Source organism: Centrocercus urophasianus, unplaced genomic scaffold (genome assembly GCF_019232065.1).
Source record: "Centrocercus urophasianus isolate 14NV4802_14NV808 unplaced genomic scaffold, USGS_Curo_1.0 seq_26, whole genome shotgun sequence".
Taxonomy (NCBI): domain Eukaryota; kingdom Metazoa; phylum Chordata; class Aves; order Galliformes; family Phasianidae; genus Centrocercus; species Centrocercus urophasianus.
Window position 1 is genome coordinate 13527238 of NW_024884822.1, and position 21156 is coordinate 13548393.

Here is a 21156-nt window from a genome sequence, read left to right on the forward strand (position 1 = left end):
TACATTGAAATTATTTTTTATTTTTGCTGTAATTTAAAAAACATAGGAATATTGACATTGCATTTAAAAACCCCAGGAAGTTTAAAGACTAGACATTGTTTCAGCTCTGAAATCCAACAGAGCAAAGCTGGAAGTCACGAGAATGTTTCCTTCATGCCCTTCTGTTTGTTTTTAGGAGATACCAATATATATCTGAACATTTTGAAACAAGATTTTTAAAGGAATGTCCAACTGTCCAAACTTGAAAGTGCTCTTCATGAAATACATCGAAATCTGTTACTCTTCTCGGAGGACAGTGTCAGAAGGTGAAACACCAGCACAGGGTTGTATGAAACACACCAACATCCACTTTTTAACAGAAATAAACCTGATGTATTTAAAGGAAACCATAAATTTTTAGCTTGAGATTTCTGTTTTAAATTTTTAAATGCTTTACTGTGTGCTTCTCTTTGTTCTCCCCAAGGATTTACTGGATTAACATCGGCAAGTGTTACATCATGGGTGCTTTTATAGTGAATGTATGCTGTCAATATCATCATCACTTCCCTTTCCTGTACTGAAAGTAAGACACAATCATGAGAATAACAGACAATTGTAAGCAAATGGAAATGGCCATTTAAATTACCTGAAGATTGGAAACCAGATGTAAATTTATACAGCTATGATGCAGATTGTACGATCTGTCTTCACCAGAGTTAAAGCAGTGTATACACAGCTACTTTAAAACGACACATTTCTTCTCAGTGTCAGCTAAGAAAAGCTTTCTACAAAAGTCCTTTTGAAAGCCATCATCTCCAAAGTCGTGCAGCTGCCAGAACAAGGTGGTTCAATTACTGCTGTTTACGCTGCAAATAAGTAGAGTCAGGAGAGCTGAACGATTCGAGTAAGGAGTCCATCACAAATACTAATGATTATGTGGATGAGACCTCAAAAAAAACCCAAAGGTCTTGCCTGTCCCAGTGATGTGGTAGCAGACTGACTGCAATGATAGTCCAAATCTGTGGGTCCAATTCTTAAATCTTGTTATCAATTTTTACTTAAAGCCATGTCCTAACAGTAATAAAGACAACCTGAGGACAATCACATTAAATGTATATATAAGAACACTGTAAAAAATGTCATATATTCGTCACAAAAGAGGCGTCTCTCTTTTTTCTTCCTCTCTCCAAGTATTTCTTTTCAAATGAAACAGGCTTTCATTCTTATGTCAGAAAATGAGAAAAAAAAAAAAAAAATCCTAAAATTCTGACGTTTAGAAAAAAACCATGGAAACTATTTTCATACTACAAAACATTTCACTTTACAAAAAAGAAAAAAAAAAAGAGAAAAGAAAAAAGAACACCGAAGAGTTACTCTGTTACCTGGATCATAGGGACAAAATGGGAGACAAAAGGATGAGAAGATTTTAAAACTAGACCTCAAGTATTTCTGGATAAAAAACTCTCTCTGACATTCGATGGACATTTGTACAGGGAATTTCTGTGTGTGGAACCAGCCAGAGAGATGCTATGGATCAACCAGGAAAAAATCCCACCTTTATTTTGGTGTTTTATCATTATTCCAGTATAAACTGATATGGTGTGAATCCTCCCCACAGTATGAAGCAGGTACATTCTAACAATTTCCAACACAAATCCCAACGCTGTTTAATTTACTTAACAGTACAGCCTGTCAGGAAAATTAAAATCATTTTATTTTATATCCTTTATGGTGTAAAGTATATAAACTGCACTTTTAAATTAAGTCATGCTTCGCCAAAACTGGTCTGCTTTAAGACTGCTAACTTTAGTGGAAAGAATTAAGATGTCTCAGCAAATATCAATTTCCTGTTAAAAAATGTCTGCAAGACAAAATAAACAAAAAAAATCTTAATTTACAATAAGCAGTGTAAACAGCAAAACAACAGAAGCCACGAAGTCTCACACACCAGCCACCAGCAGACAGATTGCTCCAAGCACTCATAGAACTTTGTATCTTCCTTTGTTGGTTGGTTGGTATGAATTTTGCTGCAAATAGGAGAGAATAAATCACGGTTAAAAGCGAAAACGGAGAAATTAATTGCAATAAAAGCTCACCCACAGTAAGTCCACGTTACGTGTAAATAAGCAGTCCATTAGAACCTCCTTCCTTTGTGAAACATTTGTATGCAGAGGTCAATGATTTTGAGAGGAAAGTAAATCTTTAAAGACTCCTTAAATGAAAACAACAAAGGCAGTGATGTAGCATGGTCACACTCGGGCTATTTCAGAGGAAGCCATGGTTTCCTCAGCCACAGGACTCACACCACTATTTGTCAAGACAGTATCTTACTGGGGAAAAGAAAAGCTGATTATCAGTGAGGTATGCTGTAATGCTACAGCACACAAGATCTCTGAGGACATACGTATAAAAGATTAAAATAAGGGGAATAAATTCTCCTCCCCCCTGCTTGATGGCACTGAAATTAGGAAACCAATGAGGAGCCGATTATTTAAGGGGTGCTCTGTTAAGGTGTTATCTCCATCTGGTGGCTGGATAACAGCCAGACTGAACAAAGTAATGTATTTTTTGGGCTGCTCAATGATTTTTTTAAAAAAAACTTCCACAGGTTCCAGTCCCTGGTATTCATATAAATATCTGCCACAGTACCAACTGCAGAGATCAGTTTCATAAAGCATTAGTTGAAGCACCTTCTCTCTGCACTCTGAACATTTCACTCACCAATCTAATAAGCTCCTCTTTTATAAGTCGTGTGATTTCTGCCTTTGCTTTCTGTACAGCCAGTTCATTGGCACCTGAAGACAAAGAAGTTAAACAGTGTTGGCTATTTTCACAAGCACCGTAAAGCCAAATGCCCTCAACTATTTCTTGATGAACACATCAGTATTGTACAGGCTGCCACAGCTAGTGACATCCTGTTCTAAGGAAAAGACTTAAAGCAGACAGTTGTAAATTACAGTATTCATAAATAAATGTTTAAATATCTTTAAGAAAGATTCTACTCAATCACCACAAAGCTTGCAAAATTTCTATTGCAGTAGTTGATGTAATTTCTTATTCCTTTTTCAGCCAAAACCCATAAATTCAATTTTTCTCCTTATTTCACATGGGCACAAACAACATTTTTGTGTTTCTTTCTCCCCCAAACTGATCTCATCAATGTTTGCTACGCTCTGTAGCAGGTCAGCCTTCTCAAGAGCAGGATCTCTGTGCTGCCTGTGGATCATCTGCCATAGGGTACTGAGACAAATGAGTGCTTTCTTAGTAATTACATTTATCTGCAAAGTAACCACAGCAAGCCCGTAACTGAGCACCCAAACACTGTGACTGTAGAGATTCCATGCTTAATAATGAAACTAGAGTAGTATATTTAATTGAAATATTTAAAGAAAGAATGCTTACTCTCTATAGCCAAATAAATCTTTCGCTCTCCTTCCTTGGGTTCCTTGCCTGGAGGGAAATAAGTTCCTCTGATTGTAATAGCAGCTTCAGAATATTCACTGATTCTCTGTAGCGCTTCTTTGGAGGTGACTTTCCATCTGGCAGTCTGCAAAGGAGAGGATACAGGAGAATCAACGAGCAGAAAAGCATCAACACAACGGCATTTCAAAGCATAGTTGACCTTTTGGACAAACAACAGTACTGCAGAAGCAAGACCTCCTAAAGACCTCCTGTTTTACTACACTGGAAGTTTAAAGACTGCAAATTTTTCTTACAGTTTTTTGGAACAGCACTGAAATATTTTGCTTAATACTTTTTGCAGGAAGACTGGACCTCCAGGGCAAATGTTCTGTGTGCTTCCATTTAACAAAAAGGAACAGTACTGGGGTCATAGACTGTAGTATGGCCTTTCAAATATAACACTAGACAGTGTCAGAGGTTTTCATATAAGTCTGTAGCAGAGGGTAGAAAGATTTTTGTGTAGTAAGGAATGCTTGTTTTGGGACTGTTCTCTGTAATACATCCAAAGCACTCACTGCCTACACACTGAAAAGTAACCACAGATGTAGTGATTTCAACTAGAATAAGAAACAGAAACAAAACGTGTTATTGGAGTCACCACTGTCCAAGCTGTACTTATTAAATAATGCTCATTAGCAAAATGTTTACTTGCCTGTGGGAAGTCATTGATCTCTAATTCTTCTTCATATCTCTTAAAAGATTCATTCTGTCCACCATCCTGTTTCTCTTCCTCCTGCTTCTCTATAGGTACATAATTCAGCTTAGCATTGATTTTTTCAGCCAATTGCTCTGCAATGGTCTTAGCAGATACTGTAGGAGCTTGAATTGTGCCTCCCCTAAGGATAGCATTTGTAGCCTGCTGCATCACGTCCTGTAAAAACCAAAGAAAAAAGAACAGGTCCACGTTGAAAACAATGCAGCCAAAACAAGTCCCACACAAGCCAGCAAGGCTTTCATTAAAGCTTTCTGCATATTATAAATGCCAACATACAAATACATCCTCAGGATGTCCCTGCATACAGAATATCTTCATTGTCTTTCACACCTCTAGCTCAAAATTCCTTTGGACAGTCTAGACCACGTTACCCAAGTCCAAACTGTGCATTAAGTGCTTCAGCAGATATTCTGCAGCTCTGCTAAGCTGACAAAATCAAATTCATTTCTCATTACTGATAAAATACAACAATTTGATTTATTTTTTTTGCCAAGGCAGACAAAGTATTTCCACTGAAATATTGAAGTAGCTCAATTACAAAACCTACAACTTTCAACTGAGATGGCAGCTACACGATGAGCTGCATAATGCAGTGTAACATCAGAGAGAAGAAAAGACTGAACAAAACAGCAGTCACAAAGCAAAAAACTGAACACTGTAACGTGCTGCAAAGGCTTACCTTAAAATGGAAGGGGACAAATACTTGTGCCTCTGCTCCGAGATTCTTCTGGGCGTTGATTCTCAAAGCCAATCTTTTAGCAATCTCCAGTTTTTCTGCATTACCAGCGGATGGCGTAGGAGCGTTTGATGATCCTGGTGTTCCCATGTCTTTTACTCTTTTCTTTGAATTGAACATGCTTTCAATTTGTTCATCAATCTGACCAAAATAAATATTATTAAATCACTGCATTTACCATTAAAAATCATCATAAAGACAGAAAACATTAAGGACAATTTAGTTCACACGGTTCACATGTAAATCATGCTTAAACGATGGAAGCATGCTCAGAACTACAGAGCAAACTGAACACATCTCCTGATCAGGAGTAAGTTTGAACATAGCATTTACTTGCAAGTTCTCAAAAAGGAGTCTAACGTTTTGAAAGAGACCTTGTAAGGGTTCAGAAATAGAAAAAGGCCACTGTGAATTTCTTTAAAACACTACACACAAAAAAAAGATGTTTGTAATCGAGGGCAATTGTAGTTTGAGGCAATCGTTCCATTTCATCTGTGGCAGATTAGTATCAGTATAAGCTCTGTGACAGTTACATCACTACATATTTTAGGTGTGAAATACCAGTTGGTCAGGAAGAGATTTTCAAGATCTTCATAGGAGAGCTATACATCTTCTCTATCAAAGAATGCATACACATCTACCCATGGAATATAATTGATTAAGTTATATTCCATAATACAAGCAGCACGGGACACGTCATAGCCAAAATCCACACATTCTGAGCATGCTCTGTAACCTACTGGAAAAAAACACCACAAGAATACATTGGAAATCCTCAAAAAACTTCAGGCACTTACATCAACAGCTGTATCTTCATCATCTGAATCTTGCAAGCCAAGAGCTGCTTTCTGTAGCTTCTTTCTCTCATTAGCCAAGGCCTGTTCTGTTTCATCGAACTTAAAGCCTTTGCCAGAGAATCCACTGCTCTTTTTAATCAGCTTTCCCTCCTAAAATAAAGACAATGTGTTTCCATGTATAAACTGAAGTTTTAAAATCAATTTCCCAAAGTAATAAGACAACTACAGAAATACAAAAGTAATTAGTATTTAAAAAAGCAAACCCTGGGATGTTTAGAAAGCTCTTCAAATTTTCAATACTGTACTTTACAACAAAGTACAATTAAAACAGCAGTGTTAATTCAGCAGGCAGAAGCAATACACAACAGGGATTTTGTACAAAAAGCAACCAAAACCAAACAACAACAACAACAGATCCCTAAATCTCGAAACCTCAGCACATGTGTGTGCTCTCAATGAACTCAGCAACGACTCACAATTGTACAGGGTGCACAACTGCACCACAGCATACGCATTAACCACAGAGCACAGAGCACTACGGAACGAAGGATCACTCACAGCCTTCTGTTGTTCTTTGAAGTCAGCCCAGAGCTTCTCTAAATCAGCAGGAATTGGATTCCCAGATAATTCCAAAGCCTTGATGATATCACCAGCATACCGTGCCTGATCCTCAGTAATGAACGTATATGCAAATCCCTAGTGAAAATTAATTTAAAAGATGGTAAAGAACAACCTCTACAGAAACTTTATCTCTAACATTGCTGTCATGCCCTTGCACAGATGCTGTTTTTCTGGTCAATAAAAATAACTGTGATATTCATGCTTTTTTTTTCTTTCAGTAGGAATGTAGAATGAATCATGTGATTTCCCAGGAAGTTGATATAGAGGGAATCAACCACAGATGGCAGAAATTGGAACTCTTTCCTTTCAATCCTTTCATGGTTGTAAGTTCAGAAAAGAAAACCTTAGACTTAGTAGGGCCCATTTCCCATGGTGAAAAACACCAAACTTTACACTACAACTGGAATTTAAAAGGACATCCATATGGCAGAAGGAAACATGAATTCCAACTTCCGCAGTGCTAAAATTCAGAGTGTATTTTACACATCATCTCTCAAAAACCTTAAAGGCACTTCCAAAAGAAAACCTTCACATCAATAACAAAATATTCCCTCTGTAGCAACCCCTGGAGAACACCTTTATCAAGCAGTAAATAAGGCCATTGTTTCAGTATTAACAATAACAGGCAAGTGATTACACTTACTTTATTACCAGCTCGTCCAGTCCGGCCTGCTCGGTGCACATAATCTTCATAATGGTTGGGACAACTATAATTGACCACCAGCATCAACTGTTTTACATCCAAACCCCTTGCTGCTACAGATGTGGCCACCAGAAGTTTGCACGTTCCATTCTTGAAATCATTGATTATGCTGTCCCTGTCGTACTGATCGATGCCTGCAGGAAACCACACACACTGTGAAGCTGGGCCCTTATTCCTTTCTATTAACTACCTTCTGATTTCGACTCAAAAGAATTTGGGCATCAGTCAAAATACTCTCCAACTTCAAACAACTCAAACCCTATGGAAATAACATTTCCATACACTTACACTCACAGGCAATATAAATTATCCAGGATAATAAACCTCTTAATCTATTATCCACAATAATTCAAACTTTCAGTTTTCCCATTACAAAATCCTGCAGTTTCAAAATAATTTCTACTTGACTTCACAGCTCAGCTCAGATCTCATCTGGCAACTTTGTCTGTTTACTAAAGGCAATGGAACACTCAAAAAAATGAGGATATTTTTTCCCTCCTCCAATGTTGCACCCCATGAACAGTGATTTTGCACTTTTTGGTTGCTGTACGTTCAAGAGCACTATATTCACATTCAGACAAACACTCTGTGATGGACAACATCCTGCAGAGGTGGCCTCTTCTCACTGCTGAACTGCTTCCATTGCATTACCTCTCCAAGGCAGAAAAGTGAGACAACAGCTGCCATTATTGTGGAATTTTAAACAAAATCTCACATAACACTCCCTCAGCTGGTGTTCACTACTCTACATTTCAGAGTTAGTAATATCCCCTAACAAGTGTTAACATTCACCTCACAACCCATTGCACTGAGACAAGATTTGGTATCTGATGACATCTCACAGGGAACAGAAGAAAACTCACGTCTGTTTCAAAATTAAGAAACAAATATATTTCCCCAATTACAAAGCAAAAGCTGCTTATGACAAAACATCCTAATCTGGTACTACCCAGGAACTAGGCAAGATGCTTTTCTTCCTAACTACTCCATATTAATATTCTAGGTTGGTGATCTTGATGTGAGCCCTTAAAACTGCAGATTACCTCCATGAAGAGACAAGCAGGGATAAGAAGCTCTCATTAAATCTTTCAACAACCCATCAGCGTGTTCTTGTTTGTCCACAAATATGATAACTGATCCTTTCTCCTGATAATGTCCCAGTAGCTCTAGTAGCTTTAAGAACTTATTCTCCTCTTCAATCACAATCTGGAAAAAAAAAGAAAAAAAAGGAGAAAGCGAAAAGAATATAAATTGTACCTTCAGTCATTAAACACACTCAGGATAAAAGGCATAAAAATAATATAATGAAACATCAGGAACAGGAGATTGCTTTCCCATGCTGCATCCATGGCTAGTGGCAGAACTCAGTGAACATCCAGAAATAAAAGCTCTTGTTATATTGCTGGAAACCTTCTGAAAGAGGACAAGCAAGGTGGATGCGTGATACTTACAACGTGCTGCTCCACATCAGAACAGACAACACTTCTGCCTCCAACCTGCACTTCTATGGGTTTACTTAGGATTCTCCGAGCCAACGCCTCCATAGCTCTGGGAAAAGTAGCAGAGAACATGACAGTCTGACGGTCAGGCCTGACGTTGTCTACAATGCGCATGACCTGGTTTGAGAGAACATTTCCTGTTAGTACTCCAGTTCTGTAACTGAAATTCATATACAGACAGAGCTGTCTTATTTAATGAGTTAGGTAAAGTATGGATTACATCAAATACAAAATATTTCTTTGCAGATTTCCTCTTGGGACTTGGGTGAGAGCACTGCAAGACAGGCTGGAGTCAACAGGAAGCTGAGTGGTAACATGCCACCCCCCAGCAGCACAAAAGAAAACCTAAGACTTGCTGCAGAAACTCTGCAGCTCAGGAGACAAAGGAATGGTTTTAGTTTTGGAGGACAACATAGCTGAAGAAAACTGAAAGAGCTCTGGCTGCCCAAAGCTGCCAGCAACTACTGTCTAACATGTACACAGATTATAGAGAAATTATGTTCTAATTAAATTTATCACAACTAAAGTGTGAAGATAATGCAAAAATGAAAATGTTAGTTTGAATTGTCATCTATATACAGCACATTCTGTTATTGGTAGTCTAATAATTACATAGCATAGGATACTACAAAATCCTTTAAGTGAAAAGGAGCAGTGCAGAGCATTTTCAGGCATATCATCAGTTACCTGAGGCTCAAAACCCATGTCAAACATTCTGTCTGCTTCATCAAGGACAACGTAGGTGACTCTGCGGAGATTGGTCACCCGACCTGAGAAAGGAGAGGAAAAAGCACATGGGAAACAAAATCAAATGGAAATTTAGTTTCCCTCAGGAATTTATTTATATATATATGTATATATAGATTTAAACGTTACGGATATTCTCACTATCTTCCAAGAAATGCATTAATTACTTTTTACGAAAAATTCACTAAAAGTGAATTTTAATGTTCTCATTTTAATCTCAAACATTCTGGGAAACGTGTAAAGTATGCACTAGGCCCTTTATTTTGTCAAACTCTTCTCTTGCATACCATCATAGGGCCAGAAGAACCTGTAAAATTCAGAAAACTGCCCTCGCCAAAACACATCATAAAACTAAGACTGAGATGAAGCAAGGAGCCACATCAGCCATAATCTGACAGCGCCACCTAGAAAAAAACATATTAGAGATTACAGCGCATGTGTGGAAGGCAAAGTCCAGTGCTAACTGTTGCAGCCTCAGAAAAATTCCTTTTATACATATTATCTGTAATGCTTCCTCGGAGCTAGGAATAACTATTTGAGGGTCATCAGTAACTCTAGTTAACTGCTAATAATATGCATAAAACAGAGCAAGCAGTCTTTTCCAAACGAATATATAAAGATTAAAACCTACCCAGCATCACTACCAGATTTAAAAATAAGGACCACCCCAAACTCTGGGACAGCTGGAAGCAAAATGAGCAGGTTGTGTATCTGAGAACATTTGGAGGTGAGGATGAACAGGATAATTAACACCCTTCCCAAACGAACACCTAAGAGGTTCCCTTTCATCAAAAGGATTCAACTCAAGGATTTAGCAATCGTATTCTCAGAGTTTATAAATATGTGGACAGATTCACTTCCAAACAACTGCACAGTGACACTGTTGAGCGCTCTCAAAATGAAATATTTATTTTCATATTCTCTACGACCAAGACTGAGGCTTCTGCCTATCAAACCACAGCAGAATTTGGTCTTTTCAGCTTCAGCAAATTGCAGCTGAAGCTTCCAATTATTTTGTGGGGGCGATTTAGCGCTGCATTTTTTAAAAGGAATTCACACTTAAGTAACAAAACAGTTATTTATTAAAATCTACATTATCTATTTAACACCCTAACACTTCCATCCCCAAATAATAACTTTGTAAATTGACTTGGGAACAGCGTTAATGTACCTACCTTTGACGATTTAAGTCTTGGAAGCCCAGTTCTATATCTCTTGAAGGTACTTTTTCCACAGAAGTTAAATAATGTCAACAGTTTAGTAGAGGTTTTGATGTGGAATAATTTAATAATAAAACTTTATCTAGCAAGCATGCAATGGTTACACTAGGACAAAACCTCTTAAAGCTGCAGTGTCTCAGTTCAAACCAACTTGAATACTTGACGCACGGTCAGTTCTTTCACAATCATGTAGGGAGGGCTTTTTTTTTGTCTGGTGGTTTGGTTGTTTTTTATTCCAACAGATAAAAGCAGTCAGATACTCTTCAAGTAGAAGCAAGTAACTGCTGAGCTGCGCGAACAATAATGTCAGACCAACGGCAGACACAACAAATAACTGTCAGACAACCTCTTCTCAAACAACTTGAAGGTAAAAATTTGGAACACCATGTTTTACATTTAACAAATATTCTCAGGAACTCTTCAAGAATGCAACACTTCTTGTCCTCCCCCAGAAAAGTCAAGCCAATATATGATTGCACCTATGATTAGTGCTGCATATTGCCAATAGCTAGATAGTGCAGCCTGAAGAGATATAAGAAAATTCCATAAAAGTATTTAGCAAAATACACGATCTTTTGAATTTGTTAGAATTACACAACAAATATTAAAAAATTCTCCATAGGAAAAGGTTTTCTACTCACCATTGTTAGCTGCTAACATGTCAATCATACGTCCAGGTGTGCAAACAATAATTTCAGCACCTCTTTTGAGTTCAGCTATCTGATTTTAAAAGACAGTAAACTCAATTTCACAAACTATTAGTGTTATTTGCTTTAAAAAAAAAAACAAACATGCACGACTTCACAAAAAAGCTACATATGTTTTCAATTACTTTTGTACAGCTGTTTCATTAATGTAAAGTGCTTATTTAAAAGACTTTACTTAGCAATTTCCTTAAACCTTTGAATTTCTTTAGATCTTGAACACTGCTTTCCAAAAGAGTGACCTCTGTCAAACTAAGATACTTTCACTTGAAGAAGCTGCAGAGGGGATAGGACTTTTGATAGGACTTTCAGTTCAGTTCACAGCCTGCATGAAGTACTGTCATGCAAGTACAAATGGTGTATTCACAATGTTGAAAAGCCACGGTCTGATACACATAGGCAACCAAAAATCCAATTTCCATAAATGTGGAGTTGAAAAATACCCTGAAATTAAATCTCCAAATTACACCAACATGCAATATTTGATAATGCAACAAACCAAAGCCAATATTCCTTGTTCTTGTTTGAGATTACTCCTGAGGGGAATGCTCATAGAAATACAGCTTCTTGCTCATTTTCCAACTACCACATCTCACAAGTAGTTCAATTACTGTCATGCTCAGTGCACATATAAAGTCTTAAAGACCACACTTCAGAATTTTCAAAAATATTGGTATGTTTAGGACTAAGCTAGGCAAGCACTTAAGCTTTTACATTAGTGCTGTTCATGCAGAGAAAGTTGCAAACATACTGGATTTTATGGGAGAGAATTAACCATATCTGCTCCAAAAGTAGCACTGACTAATAAAGTCCAAGAGTAGTTTGACAAGCAACGTGTGTCTTTTGCATACCTGTTCACTAATCCCTGTTCCTCCATACACACACACAACTCGAAGTCCAAGGGTCTTTGAGAACTTCTTACACTCCTTGGTAATCTGCAAGGCCAGCTCACGAGTAGGTGTCATAATGACAGCTGAAATGCAAAGCATGCCCATCATGTGTTGCAATACATGAAATGCTGTTATTGAAGCAATAAAAAATAAGCTTTTGTAATGAAGTTCACAGCATTTGCATGAAGTATATGCAGCTCGCTTCCTGGCTTACCAACATAAATTATTTATTATTATAACATACACTTATTGTTATTATGTATATATTACTTAGTATTATTTTAAAAATGCAATTTCAAGAAAGAGAACTACGACAGCATGAGGATGAAGCGGAAAACGTGTCAAAGTTTTAAAGTCAACCAAGGCCTCCCTTGCAGATATATGGATATACAAGTGCTCTTGATACAACCTTAAATAATAGTGACCACAAGCAACAACAGACAGCACAGTGCTCATGAACTCAAGCTGTTCACTAATGGATTATAGGAATAGCAAGCATTCATCCCCGTAAACAAGAGAAGAACCGAAGAACCTTCTAAAGCTGAGCTTTTGTTGACTTAAATGGCATTTTTAAAAATAAATACTTTGTACCTATGGGACCTTCTCCTTCTTCTAAAGCTCTCTGATCCATAATATGTCTGAACATGGGCAACAGAAATGCAATGGTTTTTCCACTTCCTGTTTTAGCAATGCCAATCAAGTCACGACCATTCATAATTGCTGGGATAGCTTGGCTCTGAATGGGTGTGGGTTTCTCATAGCCGTGTCTTAAAGGGAAAAAAAGCATTCAAAAAAGAGATTATAAGACCAAAATATGATTTGACAGACACACATCAGTCATGCTAGAAGAAATGTACATATTATCACATCTATGTATCGGCATCATCCTAAAAACATCTTCAAAACGAGCAGCAACACGATACAAATGGCAGAAGTTTGTAACCATGTTTTAATACTGACTGCAAAAGGTTCTGATGACTACACACAACATCAGAAACGTGGACATGTTGCTTTATGCAACGAAGAACATTTTTCTCACAAATACATGAATGATAGAAACTGCACCGGGCGTGCATCGCTTGCTTACTTTTTGAGAGCAGTAAGAATCTTCATGGAAATTCCACACTGTACCCAGGTTTTTATTGGTTTGGGGCAGCCTTTTCCCTTGACTGTTATTCCTTCCATCTCCAGTCGGTACACATTCACCTCTGAAACAGAGTTTGCATTAGAACAGAATCAAACCTGACGTTTATCTGCTTGAAGAATGAGGTTATCAGTAATAGGGATCCGATTCACTTTCATTCTGTCCAAAGAAATTCTCCCATCCAAATTCTCTTCAAAATTATTCCAAAGTCTTGAACTGAACAGTACTTTTTTGCTCCTTTCTTCAAGAATACTCCACGCTGAATCAGAATTTGCTGTTTCTTTGCACATCAAAACATGTTCTGCTCATACTTGTACTCACCTTCTTGTGTCATTTTAGCTAGTTCAGGTACTTCAACATAGAAGTTTTTCCTGAAGGGCTCATATTCTATTTTTCCGTGATCCACTGGTTCTAGCAGCTTTCTCTGCTTGGTCTGATAGCCAGTTAGGGCAGTCTGAAGATCAACTTCCTCTTCTTCTGAAGAATACTGTATAGATTATAATTGGTGTGTAAATTACTAGGAATGACATCCTGAGATGCTGTTATTTGTTTATAAAGAAACTTGACTCAGAAGCAAGAGTTTTTCCTTAGCCCATTAAACCAGACACTGAAAATCTGCTCTCACTATGAGAGGAGTCCAAATCATTCTTTCATCAATTCATTTCATGTTTCTCCCAAACCTTAACTTTCATTGTTCCAAACACAAGACACTTCAATTACCTCCATTGCATCTTGGTCATTCTCCATGAGTTCCCCTTTCTTCTTCTCTGTCTCTACAACTGCCTTTTTGGTTGTCACCACAGTTACTACTTTGGTAACAGTTGGTCCAGATTTCTGCGAAAGACAAAAAGTTAACAGAAAGAATTGCATTATCACATAGAAGAGAAGCTGTACGAAATACACAGAATATTTGTACTTCTGAACGCATTATGCTGTTTTTTCATACACGTTTTGCACCGAAATTTCATGAGGACAATGCTATCAGCTTACTGAAAACATCAGAAAATTCAAGTTAAGGCAAACAATCATTAAACACATCTAACCTATTTCTTCCCTTCTTTTTTCCAAAACCATTTCCACATTGAAACACAAAGCTCCTTTCAAAAGACAAATATTCTAGTACACAATTTTACCTTTTCACTCCCACCTCCACCCTTCACACTTCTCATATTGAACTTCTTGACCTCTTCTTTTACTTCTTCCATATAAGCATCCAAAGGATCTAACTCTTCATCTTCAACCTCATTTCCTTCCTTTTCTCCTTCTGCAGTTTCCTCATCGTCATCTAACACGATTAAGAAATATGGGAATAAAATAGAGAGGAAAAAGAGTTCATACGTTAAATCGTTAGCCTGCCCAAATAATTACAGTCCGTTTTTATTACTGTATCATTTTTCTTCATAAAAAAATCTCTCCAGTTTGTTAATCTCAACAGTACCTTAAAATGTTGGAAGCCAAAACAAGATTTAGGCTTTGCTCTTTTATAGGTCACATTCTGAAAAGTCATTAAATGCTTTAGAGATAATAAAAATATCATTAGGAACAAACGTGTTGTAAATGTTACACATAAAACTGAAATACCATCATCATCTTCCAAGCTCCATTTTTTTCCCTGTTTCATCTCCTCGATTTCTTTTTTCAGTTCCCCAATGTTCTCCATTGCCTTCTTGCGTTGCTCTTCCCTCCACTTCTCCACTCTCTCTTTTCGTTTTCTCATTTCTTCTTCTAGTTTGTTCTGATCAAAGTTCTGTGACGAGAAACAATCAAATAGTGAAAATCAATGGCCACTGGCACCTGTCTAAACTTCAGTCAAAGAACCTTTCCAAACAAACATTACTAGCACGAAGCTGGCCAATGAGCACACACAGACCTATCACAAGAGTAAACAAAAAACACTAAAAGCAGCCATAATGCTTTAAGATACAAAATTCTGCTGTTTTATTTTCCACAATAGCAGCACGTATGCAATTCTTAAAATAACAAATTAAAAAATTCCTTTATGAACAAAACTTTCCTCTTTTCTGACTAGAGCAGCACATTGCGTATCACTGAGTTTCAACTCATTTTAGCCACGGATCTGTAAAAGACTAAAGATCCATCTTGTCACTTCCTACTTCCAAAAATCCTTCATGAACAACAACAAAAATGTGACCCATCTATGCATGGGAAGCCCTTGCTGACAGCACAACAGAAACAGAACATTTCTAATGGCAAGAACTGGAAGCACACCCTGTGACAGGAGTTACAGGAGAGGATGGGACTCTCACTCAGCAGGGATTCTGGCCAATCCTGTTTCTTTTGTTAATACAGTAATCTATGGCTATCTTAACTCCTGGTTTATACATTAAAAAGTTAAAAGATTATTCTAAGAGCTCCTACCTCAGTGGCCACAGTAGATGCACTGGTATCTTTATCTTTCTCTTCTTCCTTGTCATCTTTCTCTTTTTTCTTTTCTTTGGAAACTTCCACACCTTCTGTCCTTTCTTTAGATCTTGATCTGAAAGGTAACAGCAAAGATTTCTTAAAACATTTGTTTAAGGGGGGAATAAATGTGTTGGATAGAGCCAAAACCGTGAACACCACAAACAGGGCTGTGTTTTCAAATACCTTATGAAGTGCACAATGTCTCCTAGAAAATCTTTCACTGATTCATGGAAATATGCCCTACAACTGCCAGAAATGCACAACCTATTGCAATTCACTGGTTCACATGCTCTGGTTCTGTTTCTCTCATTTCTTCATAGGGCCAAGCTGCAGCATTCAGTTCCAGAACACTAACTACAGACACTCCAGTGGTTCTGTTGTTTATTCTACACCTCTTTGAAGACAGCAGTTTGAAAAGAGATACAAAAAAAGTCCTGTTTGTTCTATTTCTAGTGGAATGGAAAGCGATCTTGCTCCTTGCTATGGAAGTTTGAATGTCCCTCTGCAAATACACTGCTGCCTGAAGGACACTGAAACACCTCTCCCTGGGAAAAGCTGCTTATAGAACTCATATGCAACACCCAGACTTCCATTTAAAACAAAGCCCACTTATCACAGATTTTATTATCCTAATGTGCTTCCTATTAAAAATAAATGTATCTGAACCAAATGTTTGCAAGCTCATAATAATAAATGTAAAATTCATGTTAGCCAATCAAATCTCATTAAGATTACTTCACAGCCCACTGAATATTTCTAATGCCAGCCACACGATTATCCTAAAGGACTCATTCCAGCTGCTCATCATTTCTAAATGTTTGTCAACCTGCTTGCTCTTTATACAGACTCTTAGAACTTATGGACCCACTACTCATTTTACAAAAACATTCTCACAACAAACAGCATGAGAAATAATTAATACATACACAGAATAGCATTTACACACCCTCAAGTGAGGAATACAAAAATACTTAGTCCATCAAAGGTCTTTAAGTGATGGGAAATTACAGTACACTCAGAAAATTCTCCTTGCTCTACACACAAAATCTTTGGCTGGTTTTCCCAATGATTCCTTCCAGTGTATCAGTACGTTTACAGTGGTTAGTTACTACCATATGGAATGTAACAAGAGGACACAAAGAAGGGCAACAAAGGGTAACAAAGTTGGTGAGGGGTCTGAAGCACAGGCCTTATGAGGAGTGGCTGGCAGAGCTGGGACTGTTTGGTCTGGAGAAGAGGAGGCTCAGGGGAGACCTCAGTGCTCTTTGTAACTACCTGAAGGAGGTTGCAGTGAGCTGGGGGTCGGCCTCTTCTCTCGCCTGAGCAGTGATAGAACTAGAGGGAATGGCCTCAAGCTGGGCCAGGGGAGATTCAGGCTGGACATGAGGAAATACTGCTTCTCTGAAACAGTGGTCAGGCACTGGAATGGGCTGCCCAGGGAGGTGGTGGAGTCACCGACCCTGGAGGAGTTCAAGGAACGTTTGGATGCTGTGTTGAGGGACGTGGTTTGGTGAGAGCTGTTGGTGATCAGTGGATAATTCTGGGTGATCCTGTGGGTCTTTTCTAACCTTGGTGATTCTACGAACACAAATACCTGTTTTCTGTCTTCCTGTTCTTGCTCGGACTGGGGGATCGAGACCGTCTGCCTCTACTTCTGCTCCTGGAGCGCCTTCTCTCTCGGCTCCGCGATCTTCTTCTCTCCCGACTCCGTTCCCTTTCTCTACTCCTCGAACGTCTGCCCCAGAACAAAAGCGCACTTCTCAGCATGTGACAACAGCATCATTTTAGCCTGCTACTAAGGAACAGGTTTAAAAGGAATCCAACAATTATCAAGATCGCTAAGAGCTTACAAACACCAGCACCAAAACATCATTTCATAAGCAAAAATATTAAGCACAGTAAAATCTATTACGAACAACAACAAAGTAAACAGCTGCAGAGGAAGCATATCAACCCTGGATAACAAGCACTCTCCCATGCTTTGGAACTCATACCTCTGGCGCTTCCTGTCACGTGAACGGGATCTCCTCTTGTCCCTGCTGCGCGACCGCTCCCGTCTGCGATCCCGATCTCTGCTCCTGGAGCGCCTGTCCTCCCGTTTCCTTTTGTCAGATGGAGAACGACTTCTGGAGCGGCTCCCAGAGCGGCCCCGCGACGCGGAGCGCTTCCGATAATGCCTGTCGTGAGGCCACAGAACAAAGGTGAGAGTGAGCCTGAGGACAGCTTGCAGTGGGGAGGGAGGTCTGTCGTACCTGCGTGAATTATTTCTCGTAATTTGTGGTACCTATAAAAGTCCTTTGCAGTAATTTTGCAAAATCAATTAGCGTGCACACATCCCTCAGGATGCTGAAATGACTCAGACACACGTTTGTTTTAGTGTGCTTATCTAAGCGTATCACAGGAACACTGGAACATCAAAAACAATGCCCTGGTTAGACATCCCCCAGTTTCTATGATGCGCTGGGAAAGTCTAAGTCTCTTTGAAGCTACCTCATAAAATTTGCTCAACATCTGTTGTTGCTGCTGATGTCAGTACTTTCATTCAGATAAGCTACATAACTTGAACCTCTGCTCAGAGGAAAGGCTGTCAAAATGCAATTAAAGAAAAAAAATGTGAGCACGTGATGCCGCAGTGGTCAGTGCCTTTAAGATGCTGAATTCAAACAACAGAAAAACAGCTTTAAGGTGTATGATGGAGATGGGAGATTTTCTCCCTTCGCTAATTCTCTCTTATCCCAATCCAGCTGCAGGAGACAGCAGTACTTTCTCCCAGAAAATCTTCACATAAGCAGACATGTTACAGAGGGATCTCCAGTGCACTGTCTCCTTTTTTTCCAGTTCCTACCAGACACAGCATCAGAATAATTCCCTGGATCCATCCTCCCACAGCCCACGGCTCGCCAACGCTCCCCAAGAGCAATGTTTGGGAAGCGGAAGAAGCAAAGAAGGCAGAACCTCAAGCCCCCCACATCCCTTCCCTTTTGTCATTGCCAACAGTTGTGTGAGAACAGCACTGGTGCTAAACATAATAGAGTTTATTTCAGCACGGTGGTATATTGAGGTATCGTGTACATTTGGAATCAGTGCCGTAGCAGTGTGCCATCCACACCCTGCCTACCAGCGTGTGACTGAACATGGAAAACATCTGTCACTGTCAGATACCTTTTCTTTTCTTCCAATCTCAGCCACAAAATGCCATGAGAACTGCTCCCCATTTCCCCTCAAGATTTCTTTTTGCATTTTCCTCTACAATGTGCAACAAGTCTGGGCACCTCATTTCAGTCTGAGGAGCATTTCCCTACAGCAAGTCCAACACCTACCCTGCCCTTCTCCACCCACCACTCCCTCTCACCCTCACCATTTCTCCTCTTTCTTTTAAAGCATTTTGAACACTGTAAACCACATTAAACAATTGACTTTAAAACCCCATTTTACTTTTTTTTTTTTTTTTTTTTTTTTAATTTGTACAGCCCAGTTCACCACGCAGCTGCCACAAACAGAAAGACTTGCAGAAGGGATGGGGCTTCTGAGAGCAAGGGACACAAGTGGGACCAGCAAAGGCTGCTTATACAAGAAGAGACCCATGGCCTGGTTTGACAAACACGTTCTGTGAGTGCTTTCTGCCAACTTCTCTGTTCGGTCCAACCCCGAAGCCCAATTAAAACCAAACATATTATCAGAATGGAAGCTGTACTGGGTAAGTAAAGTAGTGCTGAGAGATCCAGAGCCAGCACCCGGCGCTGAGCTGCCAGCAGATTTTGCAGCCTGCAGACTGTTAGCAGGCTGCGTGTTAACACTGTTTCAGTGTTAAAATCTGATGATAGATTAAACTAGTCAGCACAGATGCAACAACAGCACCAGCACACAGCAGAGCTGGTTTAAAGCCTAACAGCTGTGAGCAGCTCCACAGCACCTGGCAGCAGTGACCAACACACACAGGGAGCCTATGACCACCTCAGTGCTGAATTAATTAAAGCACCGAATAAGGTGTTTGTATAAGCCCTGAGAGGACAAAAGGGATGCACATGGTGATACTGAAACTTAAACAGATACGTTGCATAAACGCCTCATTGTGGGAATCAAATGTTGTTTCTGCATTAGAATTGGATAATATTTTTTTATTTCATGGTATCCTCTGTCATAGTACTTTTTGAGAGTCTTTCTACTTTACTTGAGGGTCTCTGATAGTTTACATCACTTCTTCTCTAGATGAACCTTCCCCAGGAATGCACACTCTGTATATAGGTGTATATATGTATATTTTGTCACACACATTGCAAGAGTATCCTGCGCAAATTAAAAGGACAATTCGTTACATGCCTCAGGGAGTGCATGAAGAAGGTATTGAGGAAGATCGGGCACCTCCCCTCCGTACTCTTTGTTTAACAAGGACTGAAGAAAATCACCACATCAATATGAACAAGAAGAGTGTCGAGACATCTTGGAGACGACAGGACCGACACCAGGTAACAAACAAATTAACAAGTAATTAACAAATGTAAACCTTCTGATAAGATTGTGAACCTGGAGTACCCAGCCAGCGGGGAAACACGGCAGGGGGCGGAGGCAAGGGGGAGAAAACAGGCTATAAAGATTGTCACGTCGTGTCCATAGGCGCGCTCCTGCTCGCGGGACGCCCGCCATTGCAATCGTGAATAAAATCTGCTTTTATCAGAGATACCGTCCTGACAACAATTATTTGGATATTTCCAGCATCGTAAATAGGAAAAATAAAAAAAAAAAAAAAAAAAAAAAAAAAAAAACCACCTTAAAAAGCGTAGCAGGCGACGATGCCGCTGTTATTACTTCACACCAAACCCGACGAGGCCACATGAGCCCAGAGAGGCCCGGACCCGCTGCCCGGAGCCCAGCAGCACAGAACACCGCTATGGACCGCCGCTCCCGGGAGCCCGGCGCCAGACAAACAGCCCTGGAAGCGGGCTGAGCCAAGCGAGTAAGGCGAGAGCGCCGAGCAGGGAAACCCGGAGTGCCCCGAGCACAGCGCCGTCCCATGGCTCCACAGCCCGCTCTCAAAGCCCGAGCCCGGCCCCCCGCTGCTCGATACGACGGAGGGCCGCGGCGGGCGGCGGGAGGACCCAGCAGCGCCCTCAGCGCGCCCGCAGGCCGCCGCGGCCCTTTGTTCCCACACGCGGCCGGCGGGCCGCTACTCGAAGCGCCCGCGGGCTCCGCAGCGGGTCCGGCCGCGAGCCCGCCGCCCTCACCTGGACTCCCGGCCCATGGCGGCGATGGCGGTGCGAGCCCCGCGCTACGAGGCGGCGGCCATCCGGAGCCCCAGCACCCGGAACGACGAGGCGAGGCGGCAGCGCGGCGGGAAGCGGCCCGTGGCACTTCCGGCCCGCGGCGGGGCGGCAGCGCCCCCCGGAGGCCGGAGGGCGCAGAGCCGTCTGAGCGGGCAGGATGCGAGGAATCGGGGAACAAAATCAAAAGGGAAGGAAAAAAACAAAGCAACAGAGTGTTCCTGCGAGAGGTGCCTCGGAGAGATGGGATGAGAAAC

The 21156-nt window shown here is 40.2% G+C and overlaps 1 protein-coding gene across 2 annotated transcripts; it reads right to left on the reverse strand.

The window, feature by feature from the left end:
* Positions 1-20946, reverse strand: DDX46 (DEAD-box helicase 46). 2 transcript variants are annotated; one of them, XM_042826259.1, is made up of 24 exons: positions 20864-20946; positions 17636-17818; positions 17236-17376; positions 15597-15714; positions 14799-14964; positions 14351-14502; positions 13938-14051; positions 13539-13704; positions 13161-13281; positions 12665-12840; positions 12035-12156; positions 11121-11199; positions 9200-9282; positions 8465-8629; positions 8057-8219; positions 6954-7147; positions 6248-6385; positions 5690-5839; positions 4836-5033; positions 4094-4312; positions 3382-3526; positions 2701-2774; positions 1928-2006; positions 1-1840 (listed from the first exon to the last, which is right to left on the reverse strand). In XM_042826259.1, exons 1-23 carry the CDS (start codon positions 20878-20880, stop codon positions 1959-1961), a joined length of 3132 nt encoding a protein of 1043 aa, XP_042682193.1. In that variant the 5' UTR covers positions 20881-20946; the 3' UTR covers positions 1-1840; positions 1928-1958. The 2 variants fall into 2 exon arrangements, with proteins under 2 accessions (XP_042682193.1, XP_042682192.1); XM_042826258.1 differs by having other exon boundaries at positions 1-2006.
* Between the last annotated feature and the right edge of the window lie 210 nt (positions 20947-21156).

What these genes read in the sequence shown, in the direction of transcription:
- DDX46 (XM_042826259.1), bottom strand. An exon ending in CGTGACAGGAAGCGCCAGAG is followed by an intron (nt 17,377 to 17,635) that starts GTATGAGTTCCA and finishes GTTCTGGGGCAG; the next exon opens with ACGTTCGAGGAGTAGAGAAA. An exon ending in CATCTACTGTGGCCACTGAG is followed by an intron (nt 14,965 to 15,596) that starts GTAGGAGCTCTT and finishes TTCTCGTCACAG; the next exon opens with AACTTTGATCAGAACAAACT.